At 38.3% G+C, this 14,804-nt stretch overlaps 2 protein-coding genes across 3 annotated transcripts in view; one reads left to right on the top strand and one right to left on the bottom strand.

Moving 5' to 3' along the window:
• Cimip6 (ciliary microtubule inner protein 6) overlaps positions 1 to 14,804 on the top strand; it is a 297,684-nt gene that overhangs the window by 56,574 nt on the left and 226,306 nt on the right. For both annotated transcript variants that reach the window (XM_087216388.1, XM_087216387.1), the window contains exon 2: positions 12,003 to 12,076. The gene's annotated coding sequence lies outside the window, so the exon portion shown is untranslated. The remainder of the gene's footprint in view (positions 1 to 12,002; positions 12,077 to 14,804) is intronic.
• Positions 12,125 to 14,034, bottom strand: Tspyl6 (TSPY like 6). Its single transcript, XM_021246296.2, is given in 7 exon segments — positions 12,125 to 12,636; positions 12,638 to 12,699; positions 12,702 to 13,167; positions 13,169 to 13,211; positions 13,213 to 13,405; positions 13,408 to 13,501; positions 13,963 to 14,034. Coding segments are annotated over 7 exon segments (1,005 nt in total). The 3' UTR covers positions 12,125 to 12,561.

Genomic DNA, 14,804 nt, shown 5'->3' with positions numbered 1-14,804 from the left:
TTTAAAAAATAAATGTGTTTCTTTTATGCAGTATATCGTTGGATCTTGCTTCTTGATCCATGCTGCTAGTCTGTTTCTTTTGATTGATGTATTGAGAGCATTTACATTAATGGTTATAACTGATATATATTGACCTACCCTTGTGTTGAGAAGTTGGCTGTGATTTTGATGGACTTTACTTCATAGGTGATTTGTTTTCTCTAACAGCTTCTATTGTTTCATTTTGTTTTGTTTTCTGAGACAGAGTCGCACTGTGTAATTCAGCCTGGCCTTGAGCTCACTGTGTGCCCCAGGCTGGCAATCCTCCTGCCTCTGCCTCCCAAGTGCTGGGATTACAGGCATGTGCCACCATGAGCAGCTTCTCTAACAGCTTTTAATATTCTCTTCTTATGTTGAATTTCTGGAATCTTCACTATTGTATGCCTTGGTGTAGATTTTTTTTAATCATGGCTAATTAGAGTTGTATATGCCTCACTTATCTGTATTTCATATTCTTTTTCCATGCTTAAGAAGTTTTCTACCATTACTTCTGTGAACAGGATTTTTATGTTGTTTATGCTATTTATTGTTTTTTCATTAACTCCAATCAATCTTATGTTTTTCTTCTTTGCATCATCTAGCAGCTGTTGGATCGATTTTTCATGGCCCTTTGCTATTTTTTTTTTTGTACTGGGAATTGACCCCTTGCTTTTTTAAGAAATCTTTCTTTCTATGATCACTAAACACAGTCCTGTCTTCTATATCTGATATTCTGTCCTCATATTGGCATTCTGCTGAATACACTTTCTTTTTTTTTTTGTATTAAATTCTTTTATTGGTACATTGTAGGTATACAACACAATCACATTTCTCATTGGGAATTGTACCTTTATATAATGCATCTTGGTTCTTATTTTTTCCCCATTCCTAGCCCTCCCTTCACCCCCTCCACCTTTCCCTATTTACAAAGACTTTATTTCCATTTTTTCCATTTCTCAGCATTTTTTCCTTTCCCTTCTTTCCTTTCCCCTGCCCCTCCCACTACCCCTACCCCTTTGGACCTTTTCTTCCTATTTTACATTATCGATTATTCATTCTAATCATTGGTACATTTTAGGGATACAATATAATGACATTCATCATTGGAAATTTGCACCTTTACATAGTCTCTCTTGGTTCTTGTTTTTCACCCTTGCCCAGCCCTCCCTTCAACCCCTCCAGCCCTCCCTATTTACAAAAATTTTGTTCCTATTTTTCCATTTTCTCATCTTAATCCCATTCCCTTCTATCCTTTCCCTTAGCCCTCCCACTTCCTTCCCCTTTGCCCCTTTTCTTCCTATTTCACATGACCTATTATACATTTAGTCCTTATTTACACTTTCAGTTTCTCACACTAGAGAAACTATTCGGTATTTACACATCTGTGTCCTATTTATTTCACTTAAGAGTATTGCCTCAATGTGCATCCACTTAGCTATAAATGTCTCTAATTTCTCATTTTTTATGGCTGAGTAGTACTCCATTTTATTAAAAAACCACATTTTCTTTATCCAGTCTCCAGTTGAGGGGCATTTGGGCTGTTTCCAAGTTTTAGCTATTACAAACTGCCCTGCTATGAACATAGGTGCACATATATCACTGTGGTATGATTCTTTTAATTCTTTGGGGAAGATCCCCAGCAGTGGAATAGTGGGGTCAAAGGGGACTTCCAGTCCTAGTACTTTCAGGTATCTCCATACTGATTTCCACAGTGGTTGCACCAGTCTACACTCCCACCAGCAGTGGAGCAGGGTTCCTCTTTCCCCACAGCCCCGCCAGCATTTGTTATTGGTTGATTTCATGATAGCAGCCATTCTTTCTGGAGTGAAGTAGAATCTCAGTGTTGTTTTCATTGGCATCTCTCGAATGACCAGTGATGTCGAACATTTTTTCATGTATTTATTTGCTATTTCTACTTCTTTGTCTGAGAAATGTCTGTTCCTTTCCGATGTCCATTTTTGGATTGGGTCTTCAAATTTCGTAGGTCTGATCTTTCTTTGTAAGTTCTTTATAGATTCGAGATAGTAGACCTTTGTCTGATGAAGAGCAGGTGCAGATTTTTTCCCACATTGTAGATTGTCTCTTCATACTGCTGGTGGTTTCTCTTTCTCTTCTGAAGCGTTTTAATAAGAAGAGATCCCATTTGTTGATTGTTTGTGCTAGTTCACGGGCAACTGAGGTTTTGTTCATAAAATCGTTTCCTACACCAAAGTCTTCAAGGGTTCTACCTAACCTCTGTTCCAACTGGTTCAGAGTTTCTATTTTAATATTTAGATCTTTAATCCATTTTGATTTTAGTTTAGTGCATGGTGAGAGATACAGGTCTAGTTTGAATCTTTGGCAAGTTGAAGCCCAATTTTTCCAGCACCATTTATTAAAGAGGCTATCTTTCCTCCAGTGAGGGTGTTTGGCTCCTTTGTCGAAGATGAGATGGCTGAGTGTGTCTGGCATTGTTTCTGCATCTTCTAATCTGTTCCGCTGGTCCTCAAGCCTGTTTCTTTGCCAGTAAGATGCTGTTTTTATCACAGTAGCTTTGTAGTATAGTTGCAGGTTGGGGATTGTGATACCCCCTGCCATGTCTCTGTTGTGTAGAATTGCTTTTGCTATTCTGGGTCTCTCTTGCTCCAAATGAATATTTGGATTGTTTTCTCGAGGTCTATGAAGTATGCTGCTGGGATCTCAATTGGAATTGCATTAAATCTATATAACACTTTTGGAAGTATGGCCATTTTCACTATATTAATCCTTCCTACCCAGGATCAGGGGATGTCTTTCCATTTTCTGATATCATCTTCAATCTCTCTTTTCAGAGTGCCATACTTTTCAGAGAAGGGGTCTTTGATTTCTTTTGTTAGGATGATTCCTAGGCATTTCAGTTTTTTGGGTGCTATTGTGAAAGGAATTATTTGCCCTGTTTCTCTCTCAGTGAGTCTGTCATTGGTGTAGAGGAAAGCTATTGATTTTTGTGTGTTGACCTTGTAACGAGCCACTTGACTGAATTTGGTTATTAAGTCTAGAAGACTTTTGGTGGAGTTCTTGGGGTCTTCTATATAGAGTATCATGTCATCTGCAAATAATGACAATTTGACTTCTTCATTACCTATCTTTTTTCCTTTTATTTCTTTCTCTTGTCTAATTGCCGTGGCTAATGTTTCCAGAACTATATTGAACAAGAGTGGTGATAGTGGACATCCTTGTCTTGTTCCTGATTTGAGTGTGAAGCATTTCAGTTTTGGACCATTTAGTATGATATTGGCTGTTGGTTTTTCATAGATGGCTTCTATCAGTTTGAGGTAGAGACCATCTATTCCAATTTTTTGTGGGGTTTTTATCATAAATGCAGGTTGGATTTTGTCAAATGCTTTTTCTGTGTCTATGGAGATAATCATATGGTTTTTGTCCTTGGCTCTATTGATATAGTGTATTACATTGATTGATTTTTATATATTGAACCATCCCTGCATCCCTGGGATGAATCCCACTTGATCAGGGTGTATGATCTTCTTGATGATCTTCTGCATTCTGTTTGCCATTATCTTATTAAGGATTTTTGCATCTATGATCATTAGTGAGATTGGCCTATAGTTCTCTTTTTCAGTTGGGTCTTTCTCTGCTTTGGGGATCAAGGTGATGCTTGCTTCCAGGAATGAATTTGGGAGTATTGCTTCCCTTTCAATTTCATTGAAGAGTTTAAACAGTAGCAGCAGCAGTTCCTCTCTAAATGTCCTGTAGAATTCAGCAGTGAAGCCATCAGGGCCCAGGTTTTTCTTAGTTGATAAGTTTTTAATTACGTTTTCAATTTCATTGGTTGATATTGGGTTGTTCAGAATTTTTAGGTCTTCTTCATTCAACTTTGGTAATTCATATGTATCTAGGAATCTGTCCATTTCTTCTGTGTTGTCCATCTTATTGGTGTATAGGTTCTGGAAGTAGGTATTGAGGATCATCTGGATTTCTGCTAGGTCTTTTGTAGTTTCACCCTTTTCATTCCCAATTGCATGGATTTGGGCCTTTTCTTTCCTTTTTCTGATAAGGTTGACTAAAGGTTTATCAATTTTGTTGATTCTTTCAAAGAACCAACTCTTGGCTTCATTGATTTTTTGTATCATTCTCTTAGTCTCCATTGCATTGATTTCTCCTCTGATCTTTATAATTTCTTCCCTTGTATGAGCTTTGGGGTTGTCCTGCTCTTCTTTTTCTAGAAGCTTGAGGTTCAGCATCAGGTTGTTTAATTGGGCTCATTTTGTTTTCCTAATATGCATATTCACTGCTATGAATTTCCCTCATAAGACTGCTTTCATTGTGTCCCATAGATTCCAATATGTTGTATTGTCATTGTCATTTAATTGAAGGAACTGTCTGATTTCTTCTTTAATTTCCTCTGTGACCCATTGGTTATTCAGAAGTGTGTTGTTCAATTTCCACGTGTTTATGAAACTTTTCGAGTTTCTTTTGCTATGGATCTCCAATTTCATCACACTATGGTCTGATAATATACAGGGATAACTTCAATTCCTTTGCACTTATTTAAACATGTGTGAGTTTAAGTTCTATGTGTGAGTATGTGGTCTATTTTTGAGAATGACCCATGTGCAGCTGAGAAGAATGTGTATTCTGATTTTGTGGGGTGGAACACTGTGTAAACATCTGTTAAGTTCATTTGTTCAAGAGTTTGATTGAGTTTTAGTATTTCATTCCTTACTTTTTGTCTAGTTGATCTATTTGTGACAGTGGGGTATTGAGGTCCCCCACTACAATTGTATTAGTGCATATATGACTTTTCATGTCCATTAGTATTTGTTTTATACAGTTGGGTTCACTAGTGTTTGGTGCATAGATATTTATGATTGTCAACTCTTCCTCTTACATTGTTCCCTTTACCAGGGTATAGTGTCCTTTGTCTCTCTTAATCAGTGTTGGTTTGAAATCTACTTGATCTGCAAAGAGAATAGCTACTCCTGCTTTTTTTTGGGTTCCTGTTGCATGGAGTATTGTTTTCCACCCTTTAACTTTCTGTCTGAGTTTCTTTTTGAATTAAGTGTTTTTCTTGTATGTAGCATATTGTTGGATCTTGCTTCTTGACCCATTCTGCCAGTCTATTTCTTTTGATTGGTGAATTGAGACCATTAACATTGATGGTTATAACTGATAGGTATTGATTTATCATTGTCATGACTTTTTCTTTTTGTTGGATTCTCCCCCTTTGCATTCTATTTTTTGTCACTCTTGACGGATTCATTCTGCTGGGCTTCCTGGGGTTGTGATCCTCATTTTCTTTTCCTAGGATGTTGTCTAAAATGTTTTTTAGTTCTGGTTTGGTATTCATGAAGTTCCTAAGGAGCTTTTTGTCATGAAAGTATCTTATTTCTCCATCAATTTTGAAAGATAGTTTTGCATGGTACATCAATCTTGGTTGGAGGCTGTTTTCCTTTAGGGCTTGAAATATGTCACTCCAAGCTCTTTTTGCCTTGAGGGTTTGCGTTGGGAAGTATGCTGTGATTCTGATGAGCTTTCCTTTGTTTGGGATTTTTTTTCTTTCTCTAACTGTTGTAGAAGTTTGTTCTTCTTTTGGGTTTCTGGAATCTTACCTATTATATGACTATGTATAGATTTTTTTTGATCAAGGCTAGTTGGAGTCCTATATGCCTCACTTATCTATATGTCAAGTTCTTTTCCCTTGCTTGGGAAGTTTTCTGCCATCACTTCTGTGAACATTTTTTTTTATGTCGTCTGCACTCCTATTTCTTCATTGACTGTGATCAGTCTTATGTTATTCTTCTTTGCATCATCTAGCACCTGCTGGATTGATTTCTCATAGTCCCTTACTATTTTAAACAAATTTTTCTTTTCCTGGTCACTAATTGCAATCTTATCTTCTATATCTGAAATTCTGTCCTCACATTGGCTCATTCTGCTGCATAAACTTCCAGTGGAGTGTTTAACCTCCTGGAAATCTGTTTGCATCTGCTTTCTGGATTCCCTTTGTTTCCTATGTTGGGATTCCATCTTGTTCCTCAGCTCCTCTATTTTTTTATCTTTGTCCTCTCTAGATTTATTAATCATGTCTTGCACTATGGCCACAATCTCTACTGTTATCTGAGAAAATATTTTTGATTTCATTTTTTCCAGATCCTCTTTTGTTTCCAGTTCAGGGAGTCCAGGTGGTTGAATATCAGATTGTTCTATCTTGTTTCCCTTTGGGGTTGCTTTAAGTGATCTGGGAGTCTGGTTTTGAGACTTGTTTACATGTCTTCTCATTTCAAGGGGTGGGGGTGTTTTGCTGGTGCCTGAGTGGCTCACCTCCTCAGCGCTGTGGCCAATGGTATGGCGTCCTGGAATGCTCACCTCCTGTGAGCTGGGGATGGCTCTGCTCTTCTGCACTTGGGGCAGTGGTATGTTGACCTGGAAGGCCCCTCCTCAGGACTGAGGTCAGATTTGTTCCTGGGTGCTGGGGGGGGGGTGGTAGGGCCATTAATTGTTTAACATAATAGAAGTCCTCTATACATGATAGCCTATTGTTAGAGTGTATTAAAGCCTGGCATTTTTATTTTTAAAAATTTTTTATTAGTACATGTTACAGTACTTCCTTGTGGAAGTTGGTACATGTTCAGAACACATCTTAATTCCTTTTTTATTTTTTTTCCCTTCCTTTTCTCACCTGCTTCCTCCATCTCTTGATCCCCTTCTCCCTGTCTCCCTAGTTCCTATTTTCTGTCTTTTATTTGCTCTTTATTTATAATTTAGGTTTTCATAGAAAAGAAATCATGTGATATTTAAGCTTGTGTGTTTGATTTATTTCACTTAACATTATTGTCTGAAAGGGAATCTGAGGCAGGAGGCAACCTTTTGGGCAAGTAGATGTGACCTGTCAAATATGGAAATCCAGGACACATGCTCAGGAATAGTCCCAAGCTCCGTACCTGGGACCAATCAGAAAGTACTGTCTTCAGTTCTTCTCAGGAGAAATCAAGCAGGTTTTTGATAAGATGGCCTAGATCTGATATCAGTCTAAGGAATGGAGGATACAAAAGGTTGTAGCTGTTCTTTGTTTCTCACATTCTTTGTTTCTCAGTGCTCACTCTGCACTCTGCAAAGTGTATTTCTTTTCCTACTTTAATTGGCCCATACTCACTCTGTAGAGCACATTTCTTTTCCTTTCTTTGCTTACTGTTAATATATGTGAAACCTTACTACCTTGTTTCTTGTCTAATTCTTTGTTCAGGACAAGAGCCTGGAAAGAGTCCCTGAGAAGATTACCACATCCCATAACCCTGATAATACATCCATTTTCCCACAAGTGACTCAAGTTCATCTTTCTTTGTGGCAAAGTAGTATTCCATTGCATGTAAATACCACATTTCCTTTTATCTATTCATCTGCTGATGGATATATAAGCTGCTTCTAAGATTTACCTGGTATGAATTGTGCTTCTATAAATATAGTTATACATATATCACTCTAATGTGATGTTTTTAATTCTTTCCAGAAGATACCTAGAAGGGGAATACCTGGGTCAAGTGGAATTTCTAGTTTAATTTTTTGAGAAATCTCCATACTGATTTCCAGTGGTTGTACTAGCTTACATTCCCACCAACAAGGTAGAAGGTTTCCTTTTTCCCCTGCAGCTTCCCCAGTATTGGTTATTATTTGATTTCTTCATGATGGCTATTCTTTTAACTTCTATTACTTTAGAGATTAAAGAGTAAAAGTGACAGCTCTACATAATTTGGGCCTATAATTGCAGAACAAATCATTTATCCATATACCCTTCTTTCTGAGAGTTAGAACTAACATACTTGCAAATATTTGATCAAAGTCTCTGCTCTGACTCTTCTTCCTTAGGAATTATTTGGAAACCACATCTATTAACATTTATCTAAATCCTAAATATGTTATGAACTTCTTTTTTTTTGGAGACAGGGTCTCACTATGTAGTTCAGGCTGGCCTTGGATTCTGTGTAGCCCAGGCTGGCCTCGAACTCACAGTGATCCTTCTCCTCAGCCTCACAAGTGCTGGGATTATAAGCATGCACCCCTACACCCAGCTATTATGAACTTTTTATTAGGTTTTCATTAGCCAATTAATATTTATTGACCACATGATAACTAAAATTCAAAACACTAATATTTCTATTCTACACTTTTGTAGCTAAAATGGATTAGGTAGTCTTTTATTGATGTACCATTAAGTAATTTTGGAGTATCTGTTTTATGCCAGACACAATCCTATGTCCTAGGGATGCACAGATGAAAAGATAGTTCCCTACACTGAAGCTTACAGTCTACCTTGGTATCTAGAATGGAATTTTGAAAACTATCTCTGATAGGAAGATTTCCCTAATCTTTAGGTGTAGGAAATGTTTCCTTTATGTGGACCCACTGCACTCTATGCTTGTACTTATTTTAGCATTTCTAACACTGTAGATTAACTGCCTATCTCCTAAGGTCGACTTTGCTGTCTGAGAATAGGAATTGTGTCTTAAGAAGATAACTAAATCATGATCTTGCCAGATGTGCTGGCACCAGTAATTTCAGCTATTTGGGAGTCTGAGGCAAGAGAATCATAAGTTTGAGGCCAGCCTGGGTAACTTAGAGAAACCCTGTCTTAAAATAAAATTTAAAAAAGAGCTTGGGGTGTGGCTCAGTGGTACAGCATTCACTTAATATGTGTGGTATCTTGGCTTCAGTCCCCAATACAGCAAAGTTAAAAAAAAAAGCCCATGATATTAGCCCTTAAGGAAATTGACGTGACAAAAATATAAATTGAGTGACAAAAATATAAACTACTAGCATATATAAAGAATGAACTTCAATATAAATTTGCATGGAATAAATAATATGGTGTATGCTATAATAGGGGTGTTTGGAGCAAGTTATTTAGAGCAGATAGCCTTTGAGTAGAATTTGAAAGGAACTCCCTGTGAATTGACTCTTGGCCAGAATGTCAGCCAGGAGCTTGGTTGTAACTGCAGGCATTTTTGTTTTGAGAAGAAAATTTGAACAAAAGATACTTGATCATTTTGTCAATAATGTGGATGATGGGAAAAGAGATATAAGATTCAGGAAGAGCAATGTGAAGATTTCCAGTAATGTAGATTAGAGGTAATTAAGGTGAAAATAGATATTGAAGGGGAGCAATTCTGGAAACACTGTGCAAACAGACATGTCAGAGCCTGTCTAGGATAAGGGTCAGATTCCATTTTAAGGGTCCTTATCTCAGAGGTAATGGCAGAAGCTCTGGCTGTGGGTGAGGTCATTTAGGAACAGAACAGACAGAGCCAGTGGAGCCCTCTGAAGCTTGTGGAAAGTTTATATTTCAGGGTAGGTAAATCTTTAGATTTAGAAGAAATCACGTTCCAAGTCTTTTATTAAAAAATAAGGAAAACTGCTTTCTTGGGATTAAATGGTTTGCTCAAGTAAATGCCTAGTTTATGGCAGAGGTCCTGTTTCTCTTCAAAATAAAGTGTGGGCATGCTTACTGCCCATTATGAAAGATTCAAGATTCATGGATCTTCCCCATATAGTTCCCTATGTATGCAAATGTCTCCTGGATTTCTTCATTTTTGCCTTGTGAAATTAATGCTCAAGAAACTGACACAAATACTGGCACTTCATGTTCAGTTATAAGATCTTTTGTCACCATTAACTGATTTTTTAAAAAGGTGGTGTTAGTGGTAATAGGGGATTGAACATAGTGCATTAGCACTGAGCTACATCCCTAGCCCTTTTTGGTTTTTTATTTTGATATGACCTCCTTAAGTTGCCCAGGTTGAGCTTGAATTTGTGATCCTCCTGCCTCAGTTTTCCAGACTGCTGGGATTACAGGCATGTATGATAGCATTGTTCATGGTAGTAACTATTATTCTGATTTCTTCTAACATAAATTAATGGAACTATATAGCATGTACTTTTATATTCTTACATCCAACATCATATTTGTGAAATTGATTCATATTATTGTTCTATAAAGGCATAGTTCTTTATTTCTCACAGCACTCAGCATTCCATTCTGTGAATATTTTAAAACTCATCTGTTTGTTTGTTTGTTGTTGTTGTTTTGCAACTGATGGACACTGGGGAAGCTCCCAAGGTCTCGTATTAAAATTGTGCGGTTTGTTGGCAGAGGGATGCACACCTGTAATCCCAGCTATTTGGGAGGCAGAGGCAAGTGGACTGCAAGTTCAAGACCAGCCTGGACAACTTAGTGAGCCCCTATCTCAAAATGAGGAAAGTAAAAATGGCTGAGAATGTAGCTCAGTGCTCCCTGAGTTTAGTCTCCAGTACTGCTAAATGAATGAAATTGTGCTGGTATAAAAACTTCTGTCCATGTCTTTAGGTGAATGTATGTGTCCATTTCTGTTGAATATCTCCTCAGAGCTAGATTAGACAGTGTGTGTGCATAGATACTGCCAAACAGTTTTCTAAAGTATTTGTACCAGACTACTTTTCCACCAGCAGAGAGTGTACTTTTTATCCACGATTATTTTTCTCTTTTCCTCCTGTTCTTCCTCCTCCTTCTGCTTTACCATTTTTGTTTTGTTAAAAGTGGCAATCTTTTATTTCACCATAATGCCATAGGGAAAGACAAATGTGGCAGTGGTACACATAAAAATTTACAGTATTTAGCCTATTTAGGAAGGAAATATCAATGACTAAGCTGTTATCAGTGCTAATTATCAGTAAGACAGTCAACGAGTGCAGCCCTTTTTAGGTTATTTTTCCATGATGACAACAATTTCTAGTCTTCAGAGTCTAACAAATGAAGTTATTCAAATTCAATTTTTTAGCACACAATTTTAACAAAAATGAATGAAAAACTCTTTGAATATTCACATAAATCTATGTTGTACAGAAAAGATATGCTATTCTTCCAAATGTTCCCAACTAACAACAAATCTATATAACTCAATATTCCCAGTAAGCAAAAACATAAAAAGTAGTAGGATTTTAATAAAACATTAAGGGCACAATATTAATCTTCTGCATAAACAAGGCCACATGAAAACACTCAAAGATATGTTGTTTGTATTTCTTCACAAAATTCTTCTCTAGGCAATGTATTTAACACTCCACCCACCTTCATTTCTTCCATCTCAATTCTGAGACAAGTGTTTCTCCTCCCAGCACCACTAACAAAGTAATTACCCCTTCCTGATAGGCTGTTAATCAACCCAGTCTTATTTCTAGGCCCAGTTTTCCCCTGGCTCTGCTTCACCTCTGGCCTTTTGTTCAGTTTCCCCTGCTTACATTACCTATCCACCAGTTTCTTTAGTTCTTCTAGCCTCTTTGAACTAGAAATCACCTTTCATTCCATCTAGATCTGTATCTCTGTAACTTTCTAGGCATTGTTCAAGGAGATCAAGAAGCCGGGGAAAAAGTAGACTTGGCATAAGAGCTCTTGCAGTCTATTTAACAGGACAACTTCTCTGCCTCTGGAAATGATAAAGGGAGCTAAATTAAACTAAAAAACCTAGTTTTGCAGGTTTTTTTGAGCTACCATCTTTACTATTTTTTAGTTAATTTTATTGGTACATTTTAGGTATACAATGTAATGACATTGAGCTACCATCTTTAAAAAAAAGAAAGATCTGGGAGACATTGAAAATAAAGTATATACCTGCTTTTGCCATGTCTGGCATTTAATCATTTTCAAATTGAGGAAGGGAAGGAAGTAAAGGTACCTAGATTTTGTATAAATTCACTGGTCAGAACTGAGAAAGTCTGGTTTTGGCAAGAATACCATCATTACCCTTTACATGAGAATAGGGTCGAACATGTCATCTAAGCCAACCACAGTCCAGTCAGATGGATTCCTGGGTGATGAAGGTAGTTGGTGATGGAAGTAAAAAATTGAGAGGCCATTTGGAAAAGGAACGGAAAGATCTTTGGCAGAAAAATATCAGTCTATCACCTGTTTTAGAGATGCTTGTTTACCAGAAACCAGAAAGTGGAGCTAACAATGGTCTGGAATTTTGTTCATCCAGCAGGCAGCAGTTCAAGAAGGTGGGGATAACCTGCAGCAGACAACAATAGGTGACCAGATACATAGAAAAAACTGGTGAGTCACATAAATCACAGACCAAGTAGTACTGTTTCTCTCATTTGACTTCATTAGCTCCTGACAACCATCCAAAGGCCATATACTACCTTGCTAAATGCAGAGAAGGGTGAGTACAGTAGGCTCCTAGACATAGAAATCCAGGTAGCACTAGCCAGACCAGAAGCCCTGGAAACAAATGAGATCCAAATAGCACAGATAGGAACAGTGAAATCTGCAGCATCATTTGTTTGGCTTCAAAGGGTGTAAGCTATGTCCAGGAATCATGTGATATATACAGAATAGCATAAAGACCACTTAGAAATGGAGCAGCATAGCCATGAAGGTCTCAATCTTGAGGTAGAAACAAAGGAAACTTTAAAAGATATAGGCTATTCAAAGGTCAGCAAAACAAAGTAAAAGCCATGTTGATAACTGTTGTCCAATCATAGATCCAGGAGGAGGTGATAAGTGACCTTTTGTAGGAGTAATCCCAAGGGCAAAGATTAATCATACTGGACCCAAAGGGTCTGAGGATCTCTAGTAGCTCTTATCTGGTGATATCTGGCTCTATGGGCCCCCTTCATGCAACAGGTAGTATTGTAGTGGATTTGGCCAAAGGTCTTCTTTGATAATGTCAGCAATCTGTCACACCCTGGATGGCTGTGGTCTGAAAACCAGGCAAAGAAGCTGCAGATAACATCTTGGTTCTTTTGAATGAAGGACTGAGGTTCATGGCCCCAAGTGTCATATAATCAGTGTGAAAGAGATTCCACTTGGCTGGAGGATTTGACCCCATACTCCTTGATAATCAGCTTGTTTCTTAGGAAGGAGTTTCTCTGAAAGAAGAACTTGAACTTGCAACTTGTCCTAGGGTATCTAAATTCCTTCACCTCCAGATTGGTTAAGTATTTTAACATTGTCACACCTTGGTCTCTATTCTCTGCAGACAGTTGCAGGTAATTTCAAAGAGCAGTGACCCATAAGTCAGGGATGTTCTAAATGATGTGGTTCCTCTGTTTCAGATACTACTGCCAAAACTTGGCCCTCCACAAGAGGAAGGCCTGCATAGCCCGAGCATTCAAGGTGTCCAGTTCCAGCTGGATAGCCTCTGGCAGGGGCCATATGGAGATCCACAGTGAGGGGCCTAGGACCCTATCCCTTTGTTTTCTTCTACCACTTTCATTTCTTCATCAATTGGCTTCTCAGCCATCTTGTCCTCATTCACTGCTTCTGAGAAGATGGTGCACTTTTCAGTCTTCTCGTCCTTGACCTTTGCCCTAGCTATGCCCTCAGAGGCCAACTTCTATGTGCCAAAGGTTTCTAGGGCCTTCTGCCCACCTGGACCAAGCAGCTCTCCAACCTGATACCATTTTTGAGGCTACTGTCTGTTGCCACTGAAGCAGAGGCTACTTCCAGGCACTCTGTGCCTGCCCCACTATATGACTATATGACCATGACCTTCATGGGCTAGGATCAGGGAAGTCTGCAGGGTACTGGGTGGGGTTGGAATCTCCTTCCTCTGGAAGCTGGGGCTGCCCTCCCAGAGCCTTTGATGCTGGTGTTGGTGCATTCCTCCAAGGGCATCACTAGGAGTGGTGAGGCTGTGGAGCTAGTAGGGAGGGTCTTCTGGATCCAATACAGAGAGCTCATGTTGGAAGCAGCCAGATAGCAGGGGCAGGGGTGGGGGGTGGGGGGCTGAATATCTGTTTTCATCACAGACACCCTCAGGCAAGTGACCTTTGCACCACCATGACCCCTCAGTCTCTGGAGATCCAGTTTTCAGTCTTCTGAGACACGCTCTTCAGTTTTTGGATAGTCTCTCTCTCTGACTTATCCATCTCTTTTATTTTAGCTTCCTAGTGGGTATATAATGGTATATCATGGTGGTTTTAATTTGCATTTACCTGGTGTCTAACGAGTTGAAAACTTTTCATGTTTTCTAGTTGTTTGGACAACTTCTTTTGTGTCGTGTCCATGTCTTCTCCCCATTTTTCTGTGAGTATTCTTTTTCATATTGAGTTATAGGAATCCTTTTTACAGGTTAGATACTTAGTCCTTTCTCAGATATATGTATTGAAATGTCCCCCACTCTGGCTTATTTTTTCAGTATCTTAATGGTGTCTTTTGAAGAGCAAAAGTTTTTAATCTTTTTTTTTTGTTGTTGTTGTTTTTGTTTTTGGTACCGGGGATTGAACTCAGGACCTTGCGCTTGCGCAGCAGGCACCAGAACCACTGAGCTAAATCCCTGGCCCTAAAAGTTTTTAATCTTAACATATTCCAATTCATCATATTCTCCTTTAATTTAGTCAGGAGTATTTTTGGTCTTTTTGTTTTTGATGGTTGTTGTTTGGGGTTTATTGCTGTTGTTTTATTTAAGAAATCTTGCCTTTCCAAGATCTTTAATATTTATAACTACCACACATCTGGAACTGATTTTTATAAATGGTGTGATAAGGATCATGATTTGTTTTTCCATATGAATATCTAATTGACCCAGCACTGTTTGTTGAAAATATTCTAAGTACTGCTTACTTATTCTCTCTTTCTCCTTTTATGGTCAATATTTGGTTGCTACTCTGTTCGCCCATGCATAAGTTTTTAAATACATCATGTCCATCAAAAGTAGTAAAGCCAGAATTATTATTAGCCAGAATTAGTGAGCTAGCTTTGCCTAACTAACTTCAAGAGGACAGGGAAGTATAATCTTATCCAGAGCCTATAAGGGGAAGGAAACTGGAAAGATTGT

This window comes from Heterocephalus glaber, unplaced genomic scaffold (assembly GCF_053883595.1).
Source record: "Heterocephalus glaber isolate CG9 unplaced genomic scaffold, H.glaber_assembly_v1.0 deba00001457, whole genome shotgun sequence".
In the NCBI taxonomy this organism is placed as follows: Eukaryota; Metazoa; Chordata; class Mammalia; order Rodentia; family Bathyergidae; genus Heterocephalus; species Heterocephalus glaber.
The sequence above is the reverse complement of the archived record's forward strand: the minus strand, read 5'-3'. Positions and strand labels throughout refer to the sequence as shown.